Below are 16,413 nucleotides of genomic sequence, written 5' to 3'. Positions count from 1 at the left end.
ATTTCCGCTTTTTTCTGTCTCCAGTCAGGATGGAGAACAGCTGGCCAGCATCCTTTGTGCGCTAACCCTCCGTCAGTGACACAGAGTCGTTTGGGTGTCCCCAGGCTCCCTTTCTCAACCCCCAGCAACCAGGTCTTTGAACTAACTTGAGATCCTTTTTTCTTTGTTTTTAGTTGTGTCTTCTTTATTTCTGTTCATTCCTTTTGATTATAGAATAATATGTGCTCAATGAATAAAATTTGAAAGATGTAAAAATATGCAGAAGAGGGGAGCACAATAGCCCCACAATCCGGAGACAAAAACCCTTAATTTACTCAGTTTTCTGTGTGTTTCTTACGTAGCTGAGATGACATCCTCTCTACCAGCACTATGCGATAGAAATACAGTCCGGGCTGCAGGTGTAAATTTAAGAGACAAGTACCCTACAGCCATGGCAGCCATGTTGAAAAGAAATAAAGGGAATAGATTAATTAATTGTAATAATATATTTTATTTAGTCCCAATAAAATAATACCTTGTCAACATGTGATCCATATTTTTTACATTAATAAAATATTTTATATTCCTTTTTTTCATACTAAGCCTTCTAAATCCAGTGTGTATTTTACTCTTACAGTGCATCTCAGATCCAACTAACCACATTGCAGGCACTCAGGAAGCTGTGGCTCGTGGCTACAGTATTAGACAGCACAGTCCTTGCAATTGTATGTACTGCTTTTGTGCATATCACATCTTAAGCCTTTTATCAATGATGCTAAAGACTTTTTCGCATCGTTTTAATGGATGCACAATATTTCATCATTTAGATTTACTCTAACTCTGTCTTTAGATTTTTCTAAAGACGTCTTTCATGTTAGAAGTAACCCTGTAGTATTCTTTTTTTACATTAACTGAATGTTTTTCAACACCTCGCCAAAAGAAAAAACTAAATTATTCCTTTTGAGTACAACTAATTAAATCCATTTATTCATAAGACAAATATATTGTTAGTATTTACTGTGTGCTCTGTACTCCCTTGGATTGAAAAGCGAAGGGGGGATTTCAAGAAACAGAAGACGACCAGTCCTTCCCATGCAACGTTTACAAGGCTTGGCTGCACAGTTGGGTGGCGCGCGTGTTGTGTTTTATTGTCTTAAATATCCTTGCCTTCGTTTCCTACTCCACCCCTGCAGACACACACAGCCCGGTTAACTCCCCTCACCCTTCAAGGCACCAGTCACATACAGCCTGCTCTGATGGGTCCTCCAGATGACTGCTGGCTCCCTTCTCCGTTATAAGAGGCAAAATGTATATTGTATACAAAGCACCATGGTCTTCTGGTTATTGGTTAACTCTCTGCCTTCTCTACTAGAGTGGCAACTCCTTAATGATAGAAACCTTATTTTGTACACCTCGTTATTCCCAGAGCCGAGTGGACTGCCAGGGAGTGAACGCAGGTTTCAGTAACGTCTACCGAAACGTGTTGAAATACCAGTGATCATATTAAGCATCAGTTGGACAGTGTAGTTACAAGTGTTGTAGCTGTTCAGCCTTCAGAGAGATCACTTTAAGTGGGCATGGTTGAAAAAGGCCTAATGAAGGAGGTAGGACTGGTGTTGGGCTTCGGAACATGGGCATACTTAAATGAATGGAGGGAAGGAATTAGCAGAAAAGCCACTTATAAATCTGTACTAAGAAGTCAGTGTTTTTCAGGAGGGGTTCTTTAGCATATGCTAAGTGTCAGCAGATAAGCATCCTTCTCGATCTGAAGCACTGTCCTGGGTTTCAGAAGCGCTGTAGAGATGGTCTTTGCCCGTCAAAAGCTGACACGGGTATGCAGCGTTAGAAATGAGCACTGGCTGCTTCAGTGTGACCTTTGAGTTTAAGCTCAATTTAGGTATACGACCTTGTGTTTCAGCTTTGGAGCTGTTAAAGATTGTTTTATATGATGCTTGTTCAACAATTCTTCTGCTGGTGGATAGCAATATATAATAATAAGTAATGTCATTAGAGTTAATATCAAATGACTGTTACTACAAACCAGGCACTCTTCCAGAGCGTTTTGAATATGATATTTAGTTGACTCATTTAACCCTCACAACAACCCTGTGAATTAGGACCCATTATCCTATCTTATCTTACGAATGAGGAAACTGAGGCACAGAAAAGTTAAAATAGTTTAAAAGGTGACACAGCCATCAAGTGAAAGCTCAGATTTGAACCTAGGCAGAAGAGTTTTAGGGCCCCTTCTTGGACTCTTACTCAGTATGGCCTCTCTTACATCTATGTTAAGAGTAAAATGTTTTACACGAGAGATCATTTAGCATCTTGTGATTCCAGAAAAGGAAGCCTGTTATTATAGCCCTCTCCTAGTCTTCATTCCTTTTCCACAGCTCCTTCTTTTCTCACGTGCGGGTTCCTCTTCTCCTCCTCATCATAAAAAACTGGAGCCTCCTTAAGGCTCAGTCCTAGGCCCTCCTTTCTCTCATGTTCCTCTTCATCCCGACATGATCTTATCTACAACCATTATTTTAATTATCAGCCACATTGAAATAAAGCACAAGTGTAATGTTCAGCCCGGATCTCTTTTCTAATATCAGACCTGTATTCACACTGCCTCCTGGACGTTTTCACAGCACGTTCTTTGTGCCCATGGTTTTTTATTCCCGTCTTCCACTCCGACCACCGTAAGCCTCGTGGTCTTCCAGTACTCTGTTTTCAGCACATGGAATCTCCATCCTTTCTTTTATACTGGCCAGGAATCCAGGCATAATTCTTGGTTCCTCCCTTTCCCTCTCACCCCCGTATCCAGCCTTAGCAACCCCTGCTGATTTCCCCTAATATGAACATTTGTCTGTATCTATACATTTCCATTCTGGTCCAAGCCTCCATCATCTCTCATCTATACTACTGCGCAGCCTGTGGTCCCTTGGCATCCACTCTGGGCCCCTCCGTTCTATTCTCCAACTTTAGCCAGAATGCACTTTCCAAATCAATCAATCAGTTAATCTCTCTCTTTCTCCCCTACCCCCACATGTCTACACACACACCCAGCCTAAAACACTTAATGACGTAGATAAAGAGGAAAATTCTCCACTTGGCCTATGGGCTTCTGCCTGCTCTAGACCTTGCTTTCCTCTCCAGCTTTCTCTTCTGCCATGCTGCTCGTCACTTGGTGAGCTTTTGGATCCTCAAACATTGTTCTCTCTCTCATTTTTTTTTTTTTTTTTTGAGGAAGATTAGCCCTGAGCTAACTACTGCCAGTCTTCCTCTTTTTGCTGAGGAAGCCTGGCCCTGAGCTAACATCCATGCCCATCTTCCTCTACTTTCTATGTGGGACGCCTACCACAGCGTGGCATGCCAAGTGGTGCTATGTCTGCACCCGGGATCCGAACTGGTGAACCCTGGGCCTCCGAGAAGCGGAATGTGTGCACTTAACCGCTGCGCCACTGGGCTGGCGCCCTGTTCTCTTTCTTGACACAGGGTCTTAGCATTTGCTGTTCTTTTTGCCTGGAAGATGCTCCCATCCAGCAGACTATTCTTCACCTGGTGAAGAATTCTCCTAGCCCTTTGAATCTTGGCCTTTTCTGGGTCACTTCCGTTACGAGCTTTCTTAGTTCCTGTACACTCCTGCATAGCACGTGTCAGAGGTTGCGCTTTACACTCATCTTAAATGTTGTGACAAATGTCTGTCCTCTCAGACCACTGTGGTGTAAGCTCCACAAAAGCAGGAGCCGTGGCTTTTTTTTCAATCATTGTTATAGCCCCAGAGTCTAGGCACAGTGCCTAGTGCATGGTACTTACTCAGTGTGTATTCGAATAAGGGAGTAAATCATTTCCTTGGTTAATATGTTTGTTAGCATGCATACAGCTTTATACCGTGCCTCTTTCAGTAGTAAGAGGACTGCAAAAGGTATGGCTCCCGAGACCTTATCCCAGAGCCCCCCAGTCTCTGAATAAGCAGGGACTGCACGGCGGCTCGCTGGGTTTCAGGCACTTCTTCCGAAGGCCTCCAGCATCTCTGAAATGGTGGCAGAGCTATCCATTTTTCCTTTAAAATAACAAACAGCTAACTCCCCATGGTTTGGTTCATGTCAGAGCTTATTAGAAATGTGGTGGCAGTGCAGCCCGAGCAGCATCTTTCAAAGAATTAGCTTCACAGATTCTGTCGTTAGCCTCTGGAGTCCAAAGCTTCCTTTAGCTCTCTTTGCAAAGCTACTCTTTAAATCCAGAAAGTGTGCTCTAACCAGGGTTTTAATTTCCCTGTCGAGTTCTTTCTGGGGCTGGGCTCTGTGTGGTTGCTGTTCTGGTTTCCCTGGCGAAGGTAGAGGGTTTTTTCCTAGCCTTCTGCATAAGCACTTTATGACTCCCCTGTCTCAAGTGCTGTCCAGACTCTCCGAGGGGTCCCCAGGCATCATCCCTGGCATCTCCTTCTGTTTTTACGACCATTTTACGTCCTCCTGATGTTTGTTGCCTCACTGAGATTTCAGTACATTATTTGTATGTTGATTTCTTAAAGTGAACGCTGGTGGGTAAAGTGGCTGACTTGACCCCTCCTGGGTCAGCCTTGAGACCGAGCTGGCCTGCGAAGGGCTCTTGGCTGTGGACACCCCTCAGCGCCTGTCAACTGGCCTGCGCGGGAACCTGTCTTTTCCAAGCTGGACCCGGCTGCCCAGGGCCGTGGAGGTCTGATGGCCAGGCCTCCACATCACGTAGCCTGGGGAAATGAATTTTTTCAGCCTGCTTGTTTTATCCTCTGCCTGTGGAACTTTCTCTTTCACAAATTCGTCTTTCCATCAGTACTCAGTTTAAATAAAACGTAAAGGCTCCCTTGTTCAGTTATACCTTTTAAAACTCTGTTTTTATTTAGTCAGACTTTGGCAGGAAACCTTCCGAGCTGAGCCCAGAGGAAAAGTGACCATTGGCACAGATTTCAGCCTATGCTTTTGGCCTAAGATTGTTTCTATTTTTATTTTGTTTCTTGTTTTTGTTAACGTCCAAGGCAAAGATGAAGCACTTTCACTTATCAGGTAATGGTGAGAGGCCTTCAGACTGCTCGCTGTGGCCCGGAGCCGGCATGCTTAAACTGTTAACCCCCAGCTTCCTCCTGGGAGATAAAACCTAGCTGTTAAATTTGGCTTTCCCAAAAGGAGGCTCTGTACTCCTGCTTGATCAGAGAGAGAGAGAGAGAGAGGAAAAAGATAAATCCCAACCTTTGTGGATTTTGAAAAAGAATAGTAGCCTAATTTATGGGGGTTGTTTTTTTGAAAAAACTAACTTTATGTCATAATTTCTTAGCTGCCAAAAGACGTAATTCTACCTCAGCTTCGCCTTGGCAACCTGCTTTTGGCACTCTGTGCAGCCCTGTCGTTGCTGTGCATTATTTAAGCAGTAATCTTTAAGAAGGTGAGAAACTATTATTGCTTTTTAGCACAGTTGACATGATATTGGCGCAGAGCTGTACCTGGAGCTTCAAACATTTCTCATGGCCACAGACCAACTCAAACACCTCCATGGAGGGTCTCACTGCCATGAGGTCACAGCTCGCTGCGACGGGGAGAAAGAAGAAGATCAAATGTTGTTTGAAAGTTTGGGGTTTTTTTCTTTTTAAGTATTCTTATTCCACGGAGTTATAGCTGTAGATTTTGGCCGAGATCCAGACAATCAAGATTTAGCTTTTTGACCAGCTGTGATCTAGTAATGTTCCTCGGAGGAAACATTCTGTAGGAGGGAGAGACACATACTTGAGACTGTGAACTGTACCCTTTTCTAATACTTTACAGAGTGAGACCTGGTCGTAGACAGATAAAACAAGCACAAGTGAATCTGAAAAAGAATAGGAAAAAATCTTTTCAAACAGCTGAAAATTCACCCCAGCTTCAAGAACTGTGTTGATATGGTAAATCTTTACATTTTTCTTTTATTTCACTTTTCCCTAAGTCTCCACATTTATATCATTTCATGGCAGAATGTATTTCTGGTCGTAATTGATGCTTAGAATGCATCAGCATTCCTGTAACAGCGTAAGTCCTAGGAAATCAAAAAGGCCACACAAACGTAATGTAGGCAAGAAGACAAGAGAAGGAAAGGATACCAAGCCCTTGACCTAAAAATTATTCTTCTGCTTCTCACTCCTCCCTCAGATGGAAGGAGAGATCAAACGTAGTAGTTTTGGTGGCAAGTCCTAGGGATTGTGAGAGAAGGGAACTAACATTTATGTGGTCAGACTGCCTTTGTTAAATCACTGTTAGTTGCTTTGTGACAATGAGGATATTACCTAACCTCTGTGCCTCAGTTTCTTCATCTGTAAAATGAGGACAGTGTTCATAATACACTTAATAGAGATGTGAGGATTAAATGAGACCGTATGTAAAGCTGTTAAGAGTACTTACTCCACAGTACTTCATAAATGTTAGTTGCTATTGTTTTCTTTTTTTATTTTTTTAAGATTTTATTTTTCCTTTTTCTCCCCAAAGCCCCCTGGTACATAGTTGTATATTCCAGTCGTGAGTCCCTCTGGCTGTGCCATGTGGGACACCGCCTCAGCATGGCCTGATGAGCGGTGCCATGTCTGCACCCAGGATTCAAACCGACAAAACCCTGGGCCACCGAAGCGGAGTGTGCGAACCCACCACTCGGCACAGGGCCAGCTCCTGATTTATTATTATTAATAATTTATAGAGTACCTACTCATTATACCAAGAATTTTACGTGTATATCTCATTTACTCCCTATTGCAACAACTGTCAGGGAGGTATACCCATTCCACAGAAGAGGAAGCAGGTTCCGAGCAGTGAAGTGCTTCAGCAGTCGCCCATATTTTATGACGGCGGAGCTACCTGTGGAGGTCTGGAATGTCATATGTGGGACCAGTGCGTTCTTATCTTGTTTTCTCTCTCCCAGTTCCTTTTCTGTAAAAGGAGGCTATAGCTTCAGGCAATAAAACCAACAGAAAGAGGAAGAGGGGAAGGGAAAGTGTTGGGGGCGAGGATGGTGGATTGGAATGAACTGTCTCCCAGGTCGGCTTCATGGCAGGGTATTTGTACAATGGTTATAAAAACTCTGAACACGGTCCTCCTCATTTAGGTTAGGGAAACAGAAATTCTCCCTCTTAGGAAAACTTTCTCCCCCTGAAGCTAAATTCATACAGAAAAATGATATGTCCAGGGTTTAGGGACAGTTGGAATACACCTCAAAGGATTCTGGGAAGTTCTTCTAGTCCCCAAGTATTTGGTAGATCATATAAAGAGGGGCGGTTTGAGCATTTCTACTTTATTCAAAGCCTTCCCCACCCCATATTCTCAAGCAAAAAGAAAATAAACTAGAGTTGATGTTTCACATTGGGCAGAATGCATCTTTTGATTGATTTAGCACTTCTTCTCCAAAACTCTTTTACACTTTTCTTAATTCTTTATCTGCTTCTTTCAGCTAGCTCCCTGCTATGCGGAAGTGGAGCTGGGGGTGGCTGGGGGTGTTCCCGCTTTAGACAGTGTTCTGTCCGGGGAAAGCATCAGGAGGCAGGAGGTCTAGACTGTTGTTTCTTCTGCTGCCTCAGATCTTGTGTTCCCACCCAAGACGTTAATGTCTTTGAGCCTCAGTGACCCCTTCTGTAAAGTGAGGATCATACTTTTGGAAGCTGAAGCCCATGGAAACTAATAATAGTGACAGCAACCACAATTACAGCTACTACTGCCATCAGTGTCCATGCCACTGTTCTGCCGAGGATTTGAAGTACATTATCTTATTTAATCCTTACCACAGTCCAGTTGTCTATTTTATGGAGGAGAATACTGGAGCAAACAGAAGATAAGTGCCTGCCTACAGTCACATAACTAATAAGTGCTGAGTTCAACCTGAAATTCTAACTCCAGACAGACAGGGTCATGTTGGCAGAGCTGGGAGTAGAATCTAGGTCTTCAGCATCCTTTCTCATCACCACCACTATCTCAGATAGAGCTGAAGAGATAACCAAAGGTAACGGACTGTAATACAGAAGCACTCACAAATTACAACGAAATTAATCACCTTAATTTAGGGAGATCAGAGAAGACTTGATCCAAAGAGGCCAAATGGAAACCAGGCTGTCCTCCTTGACCTCTAAACTCCCGACTGCTTGGCTTCTCCCTCATCATGCTATTGTTTGTGACCCTAGGATATCCTTTCTTACTTGTAGCAAAAAAATGTATTAAGTAATTTAACAGTCCCCAGAGTGGTTCAGTTATTCAGCAGCCTTTGCCGTGTTTCACTAAACTGTGGCCTAGTGAGTTTGCAATTACTCTATCTTTGGGTTGTTTTTAAATAAACTCCTTTTAATTTCAACATTAAACCCCAGATGTCATGTTTCCAGGTTTCCAATTTGAACCTAAGCCAAGCTGGGAGAGACATCCGCTTGGGGCAAATGGCTGACGCGGAGAACGAGTGCAGTGACCTGGGGACTCCGTCCCATCGCTTAAACCTCGGGCTCTGCGCCCCCAGATCTAGCGCCTAGAATGCATAGGGACCCTTGGGAGCGGAGGGTACCGAAAAGCGCCCGCGCCTCCTGCCGCTCCTCCCCTCTCTGGAGCACCAGTCACTGTGGGGGTTCCGAAGAGTGGAAATCCCCTCTAAGTTGTTCATCACCACTTATCATGTACTGATTTCATTTGATAAATAAATTGTCAGCAGCCTTTAAAAATTGGTCGTATGGGGGCTGGCCCCGTGGCGGAGTGGTTAAGTTCGCGTGCTCCGCTGCAGGCGGCCCAGTGTTTCGTTAGTTCGAATCCTGGGCGCGGACATGGCACTGCTCATCAGACCACGCTGAGGCAGCGTCCCACATGCCACAACTAGAAGAACCCACAACGAAGAATACACAACTATGTACCGGGGGGCTTTGGGGAGAAAAAGGAAAAAATAAAATCTTAAAAAAAAAAAAAAACAAAATTGGTCGTATGATTAATAAATCTAAGCACTTCAACCTCTTCTTCCATCTAGATGAAATAATCATGAAGCCAGACCATAATCAGACAAAAGGAATCTTGAAACCTTCCGAGCGTTTGTTTTTGATCTATTATTTGCCTTTTCAGTTGCTGCCTTTCTCTTTTTAGGCAATAGTAGAAGTAAATGCTCCTTTCTTTGTTTCAAGAATTTAGCTTATTAATGAAAGTTCCTTCTGGAAACCTATTAAATATGAAATAAAAATTGTTTTATTAAAAATCTGTGCATTATGATTTCATACAGAGGTGCTCAAGCAGTAAGATTTTGGAAATATCCTAAATCTACAAAACAAAGGGAATGATTAAGTAAATTATAATATTCCATTCAGTGGAGCAGCCGTTTAGAATTGTTTACCAAGAGGTTTTAATAACATCCAAGAGCAGGATACAGAATTGTATATATATATATACCACAAACACAACTTTTAAGTTTGAGGGGTTTTTTTTAATTAAACACATATACATAAAATCAAAGTCTGAAAGGAAAATATTCAGAATTAATAGTGATTATTTGCTGGATAACAGACTTGTGAGTGATCTTTATTTTTTTTTACATGGTTTATATTTTTTGAGTTTTCCAGGGAGTATAAATTATTATAATAATTAAAAATGCATGTGTTTGTATATATTTTGATGTAATCATTCGACACTTCAGCTGTTTAGAGCTCAGCTATCTTAAAACTCTGGAACATTGCTGAGATCCTGGAAGTAATAAAAAAACTAATTTTGAGCAGCCAAAACTAATGTTACAAAACTCATGTAATGTAGCATATTATGCCCAGGACATCTGCTGCCCGTCCCTCAAATCCTGTTTACTCTCACTTTGCACACAATTCTCAAGACATCTACTCTGCAGGAACACAGCAAATTGGAAGCAAACATTAAACAGAGAGGCCCCCACGGGCAAGAGCACGGCACAGCGGCCCTGCCAGCGTGACCGTGAGGGAGGCACAGAAAGCGTCCGGGCACGCTGAAGAGCCTCGCCTCACGCTCAGGTCCTGGAAGCACGCCGCTGGAGGTCCTGTCGTCTCTTCCCTGTGCCATAGTTTAGTAGTACTCTTCACATTGTTGGCCCATGGTTATCAAGGAAATACATTTTCTGATTATAAGATTGTACTCTTTTAAGATTATAAGAAGGGCTTCAATAAAATTTTTTGGGAAGATTTCATTGCACATGGCTAAAAATGGAAAAAAAGACAAAATGTGATTCTAGGGTAAACTTTAGATATGTAGACTTCTTTATTGTCTATTCAGAATAACTCATTTTCTTACTGTTCTTAAAAGGGAACGCTTTGCTGTTATTTGGGTTTTCCAAATTGTATCTGAAACTGTCGTTACATGGATTCTCATAAAAGTCCAAGGAAACTGGAGAGGAATATCACAAAATCAAGATATCTTTACCTCTCAAAGCCTTAGAATCCACCCATTAAAATAAGAGTGACACCTTAGAGCTTAGATAGAGCTTAGGCAGGTTAAATGAGCAGGCACGTAGAATGGCTTGTAGCTTGATGCCTGGCATGTCATTGGCACTTCGCAAATGTGAATTCAATTTGAGTATGAGTTTCCCATGTGAGATACAACAGATGCATGGGCTCTGGAGTCAGACGGGATCTAGTTCAGTTGTGGGGTCTGCAACCTTGAACAAACCACATAACCCACCTGCCTGCCTACCTTTCTCACAGGGTGGATGTGAGTTCAACATTACTGATGTGCAAGACAATGGTAGTTCCCTTCCCCTTGTGTTTTTAGGGGAGGGACGCCACCACACTTTATTACTTTTCTGTTGTGCAAAACTGAGGACAGCTTTCAGGGGGATCAGAATCAAAACGGGCTACACAACCCTTTCCCCCTTTTGTCATGAGCACTGCTGTTGTACCCTGGCCTGCTCTCATGCACTGCCCTTTATCCACCCACCTGGAGCCCAGCAGAGAAGCAGACAGGATGCCCAGGGGACACAGTTGGGTGGGGTGGTGGCAAGGAGTGGGTCACATCAGTCACCCTTCATAGCCGTGAGTGGTTAAGGCCCTGGCCTCTGGTCGCGTGCCAGCAGTATCACCTTCAGTGTTCCAGGCTGGGTCACCTGGTGCTTCCCACCCCACCTGGGCTAGGGTGGCAACTGAAAGCGTGGCCTGTCTGCCTAGAGCGGACTGTCTGTGGGTGGTGCTGATGCTCCGTTTAGCTTTGATTACCTAGGCCCCCTGCAAAATCATTTAGAGAGGGACACTGTCAGCAAGTGGTAGATTGAAAACAACAAGGTTTGCAAAAATGTGTTGCTTACCCAATTACTGCAAGTTTTGACAACATATTAGCTGAAAACCTAGATTAAGGCCAGCAGATTTTGCTCCATTTTGTTTTGTTTTTCTTGAAAACTAAAAACAGTAATTTACTGGTCTACTTGCCCAGTTCTATATGCGGCCCAGTGACCACCCCTAATTATGAATTTTCTCCTGGCACCAACACTTACAGCTGAGGAAGGGAGTCTGATGGGCCTCGGCTTAGAAGCCTTGTGGTTGCCTTTTCTCAAAAAGAATAACCCTTGCCTAAGTGTCTGAGACCACAAGGATAATCCAGCATCAGAAGAAAATCTGAGAGAAGGGGGAGCAGGAGCTGGTTCAAAGACTTGTGGCTATGGACACAGGTAGAAGGAATCCTGGATCCTTTCTTTTTTTCAGGGCACTTATCACAATTGTAATTTGAAAATGTAGTATTTCAATAATTAATAGGTGTCTTTCTCTTGCAAGACGGGAAGCTCCTCAGAGGCAGGGCCTGCCCTGTCCTGCATCTGTTCCCTCCCCGAGGCCTGGCGCGGGCAGCCGCTCTCGTTGGGAGAGTATAGTTTCCAGCCCAGCTTCTGCTCCTGCCTGGTAATTGCCCTTTTGCAGCCACTTCTCTGTGTGTGTTTCCTCATCTGAAGGCCACGAGTCAGATGGGTCTTGTGTGCGCACCTCCCTCTGTCTCTGGCCTGGTCTGTTCACTGTTGTACTTAAGCTGACCAGCTTCCTCCGATATAGCATGGAGAACTGTGACCAGCGCTCCAGGGCTGGCCTAACTAGCACAGTGTATCGCATGGCCGCCATTTTCAGGTCTGGAGACTCTATTTCCAATCACTAATTATTATTCATTATTTCAGATTTAAGAGTAATAATGTATACCTTGCTTTTTGGACAAAGTTTTTATGAGGACCCAGTGAAATGATGTATATGAAATTACTTCAGAAACTAGAATGCTTTGTATAGCTAAACAGTGATTATTATTGCTGACCCAGAGTATCTTCCTGAGACGTAACTCAGGGTCGAAAGAAGGCACTGAAGACTAGGTATTGCAAAACATGTGAGAGTAGCTTTATAAAGAAGTCATTTCCTAAGTTAATTTTTCATTAAAATATATTTTATATATATACATATTCTTGGTCCTCTGCCAGTTCTCTGATACAAAGCGATCAGCATTTGGGTATTGGGAAAGCCATTGATGGAGTCAAGAGGATGGGTTTTACAGGGGAAAGGTGGGGTGGGGGGTGGGCACAAAGGGTGAAGTGGTGCACCTACAACACGAATGACAAACATTAATGTACAACTGAAATTTCACAAGATTGTAACCTATCAATAACTCAATTAAAAAAAAAAAGTATGGGTTTTAGTCTGGCCTCACCACTGCCTCACTGAAGTATCATGGGCGAGTCATTTAACCTCTCTGACAGATGAGGAAGGACGCCTGCTTTATGAAGATAGGGTGAGAGTTGAACATTAGGAACAAGAGTGGGAATATTGTTAGCTCTTCAGATTGTGGAGTTGACTACGTCCCTCATATATTTTTCTTCTAGATCCAGTCCCTCCAGTTACTTCAGCTCTCCCCATCAGACGTGGTTGCGCTCCCCCGTGCTACCCTGGGCACTCTCCTCTGCATATTTTCCAGTATGTCTCATGTCTTTCTTGAAGGAAGCTCCCAGAGTTGAACTCAGAATGCTTCATATTGTTTCTTCCTTTTGGACACTACAATTACTACTAAGATTGATTATTACCAGTTTTTATTATCACACCTAGATATGCTGTTTCCTTTCTGTGGATCCAGAAGGCTTAAGCTGAGTTCTGAAGTTGAAAGTAACTTCTCTTTTTGTTTGTCTTCTAGCGACAGACACCACACCTCCAGTGCAATCCCAGTTCCAAAGAGGCAAAGCTCCACGTTTGGGGGTGCAGACGTAGGCTTCTCTGGGGGGATCCCTTCACCAGACAAAGGACACCGAAAACGGGCCAGCTCAGAGAATGAGAGACTCCAGTACAGAACCCCTCCTCCCAGTTACAAGTCAGCGGTAGCCCAGCCTGTGACCACCGTCCCCTCCGTGGGAGAATCCGAGAGAAAGACAGCGTCTCTGTCCTCCTCCCTGGATACCTCCTTGGACTTCTCCAAAGAAAACAAGAAAAAGGGAGTAGACTTGGGGGACAGTTTAAATGGAGGCCATGAGAGTGTGAACACTAGCCAAGAGCAAGGAGAAGCCCTCTCTGGACATCCAGCCACAGTAAATGGCACCCTCCTGCCCAGCGAGCAGGCTGGCCCCTCCAGCGTCCAGCTTCCGGGTGAGTTCCGCCCAGTCTCCGAAGCTGAGCTCTGCTGTGCTGTGGAGCAGGCAGAAGAGATCATCGGGATGGAAGCCACGGGGCTCACCTCTGGTGACCAGCTTGAAGCCTTTAACTGCATCCCAGTGGACAGTGCCGTGGCCGTGGAGTGTGACGAACAGGTGCTGGGAGAATTCGAAGAGTTCTCGCGCAGGATCTACGCACTGAATGAAAACGTCTCCAGCTTCCGCCGGCCCCGCAGGAGCTCTGATAAGTGAAGCGAGCAGACGGGCTGCAGGACCAGGACGGGGTCACTGCCTAAAAGGAGGCTAAAGCTGCACTGGTTACCCTTTGTGATAATTATGACATGAAATGCGTATTAGTGGAGGATATTCCTCAGAAAGACAGACTTTGTGAACCGAGAAGGGACTCAGGATCCTTGTGTATCAGTGGGCCAGACAGAGTTAGGCTTTGCTTACGGGATTTGCTTTTCAGGCCTGACAGTTGTTTTAAGGCAAAAGTCACTCTCTAGCTTGAGTCACCTTATAGGTACTTGTCTGCTTTTTTATTTACACTTCTATGTTATCCTCAGAGGGAAGATGATAATATATAAATAATATAATAAACTCACCTTTAGTTTCTCATAAGCATTTGCCCTCACCATAGTTTATAAAACTTTGGGGAAAATGAATATTCAGAAAAAGATTTCCACCATTTACGGAAGGATCTTTAGCCAGCCATTAGGTTGGCGAACAAGAAGCACAATGGTGTCCTTACACCCAGGCCCATCTGCCCCTGCGCCCGCCCCCAGGCTCTGCAGTCAACCTGTAGACGCCACTGGTGCCCCAGCCTCACAGTGGGTGGCTGTGCATCCTGAAAACTGAGGACATAGATTCCCTGGGTCCTGGATGCAGCATCCGTGACCGCCCCTCCTCTAGTCGGCCCTCCCCTTGATGCAGCCTCGGATTATATGAAAAGCCTCCCCTCTGGTGGATCCCGGGGAGCCCTCAAGGACCCTAAGGTTACTGCAGTCAGATGGCTTCCCAGCCCGCTCTGGGGACCAAAGTTTTTCTGTGGGCAGATGCTGCAGTCAAAGACTAGGCATTGCACTCACCAAACAAAAATCCCTATGTAAATCCCATGTTAATTTATTAAATTGCTTTTGGAAAGGAAGGCGTTGTATATGATGAAATATATGTGGAGAGTCAGACTGTCAGTGCGCGAACTGGAAGGCAGTTGAGATAGTTGGATTAAAGACTAGCTGAGGCATAGAATACTATTGGTATGTGTGCAATTGCATAAATAGTAAATTATGTTTTTGAAGTCCAATTGTCATTCCTGGAGCTCAGATTTTATTTGCTGTTGCTTTATACTTTATATACCCAAGGATATCGCCTCAGGGTTGCAAGCTCTTTAAGGAAAATTTATCCATATATCCATGTATTGTATAGAAGAATAAAAATTGAGTTTACTTCACTCGACCTGATTTTTTTTTTTCCAACTTTGAAATTCCTCTTGAAGCTACATCTCTGTATGTCACATCATGACAGGACTAGCCTGGACAAAACCATGACTGTGTCTCAGCTAATGTCGTGGACGTCATTTGCGTTTACGTATTGTGTACAGCAACACAAACACCTTCCCAGGTGTAGCAGCTGCATGTGTCCTACATAACAACTTAACTCATAGGTTTCATAATCATTTTCATATTTTGGCCAAGCACTCCTGGGCTCAATTTTAATTTATAACTACGTTGTGAAACGGAATAGTTCCTGTTGTTATTGTCCGTGTAAAAAGAGCTCACAGAATCATTGCATGACAGACCCAACCTGCAAACAATTAAAAGCTTTAACTTGATCTGAAGAAATCCATATACATGCCACAGAAGGAGGTGGGACTGCTCCAAAACTGGAGCACAAGCTGTCTGTAGAGTCGTGGCTTCTTTGCAGTGTTCTGTCATTCATTTTAGAGTCAAAGAGGGTGGAGACAGACACGGTCTTGGATGTACATCAGACTGGTGTGTGGGGTCCTCCAATGAAGTAACATCTACCCTCCAAAAAAAAAAAAGGTTTTGAAGGACTGTGTTATAGTGCACGGTGAGTGGTGAGTCACATGCTTTGTGATTTCCCCAGATAGGGAGTGGACTTTGAACCTCATGCCAAACTCACAGACAAGGTGCACTCAGCTGCAGGCCCTCCAGCCTGGCTCCTGGCACCACCCAGAGGGACCAGGGCCGGGGCACCCGTGCTTACAGTGTCCATCTGAGGTTTCACACAGCCGGATAGAGCCTGGAGCTCTGGGCTTCCATCTGTCAGTCTCCTTTGTGGACCCCCTGATTCTGGGCTTCACGGCTCTTCACCCCCACAGTGTGGAGCCCTGTCGTTGAATGTGATTAGATTGCTCAGAACTGATCAATAGTTACCTACACGTTTCCTTGGTCCACACTGTGTCCAATGATGTTATTGGGTTTGTTTAGTTGGGGTTTTGTGTCTTCATTTGAGTCTGATGTCTGCATCTTCTCCCATGACCTGGCTGGAACCTACAGTATTGCCAGGAGTAACCTGTCCAGCATTTTCCAATGCTGCAGAATCGGTTTGCCTCTGTTTAAAGTGGCCACCGCCAAATATGGGATGAGTTATTTCCTACTGATCTTTTTAATTAGTGTTGTAAATCACTAAAAAAAAATAAAATTTGGTTTGAGGGTATCAGTTGAAATGAAAACTCACTACTCCGTTTCCAAACTGCTAAGAGCCCTTTCAGTTTTCATGTAGGTGAGACGCTTATAGTAGCCGGCAAATAGTATCAAATGAATATTTGATTGTATTTTCTCTCTCCACTTCCCCTTACCCACTTTAGAAATTCCAGAGATTTTTTTCCCCCTCAGAATATTAGTTTTGGAAGATTGTATCCAG

The 16,413-nt window shown here is 44.0% G+C and overlaps 1 protein-coding gene across 4 annotated transcripts in view; it reads left to right on the top strand.

The window, feature by feature from the left end:
• UVRAG (UV radiation resistance associated) overlaps window positions 1-14,977 on the top strand; it is a 298,705-nt gene extending 283,728 nt beyond the window's left edge. For 3 of the 4 annotated variants that reach the window (XR_011541145.1, XM_008515930.2, XM_070624087.1), the window contains one exon: window positions 13,077-14,977. Coding sequence is in view for 3 of the 4 variants with exons in the window: in XM_008515930.2 (XP_008514152.2) it covers window positions 13,077-13,779 (703 nt within the window). In the remaining variant the exon portion in view is untranslated. Of the gene's footprint in view, window positions 1-8,326; window positions 9,167-13,076 lie in introns of those variants that run through there. The other variant, XM_070624088.1, reaches the window with a different exon arrangement.
• Window positions 14,978-16,413: the final 1,436 nt, after the last annotated feature.

Source organism: Equus przewalskii, chromosome 6 (genome assembly GCF_037783145.1).
Source record: "Equus przewalskii isolate Varuska chromosome 6, EquPr2, whole genome shotgun sequence".
NCBI lineage: Eukaryota > Metazoa > Chordata > Mammalia > Perissodactyla > Equidae > Equus > Equus przewalskii.
This window is presented reverse-complemented; position numbering and strand designations above follow the sequence as displayed.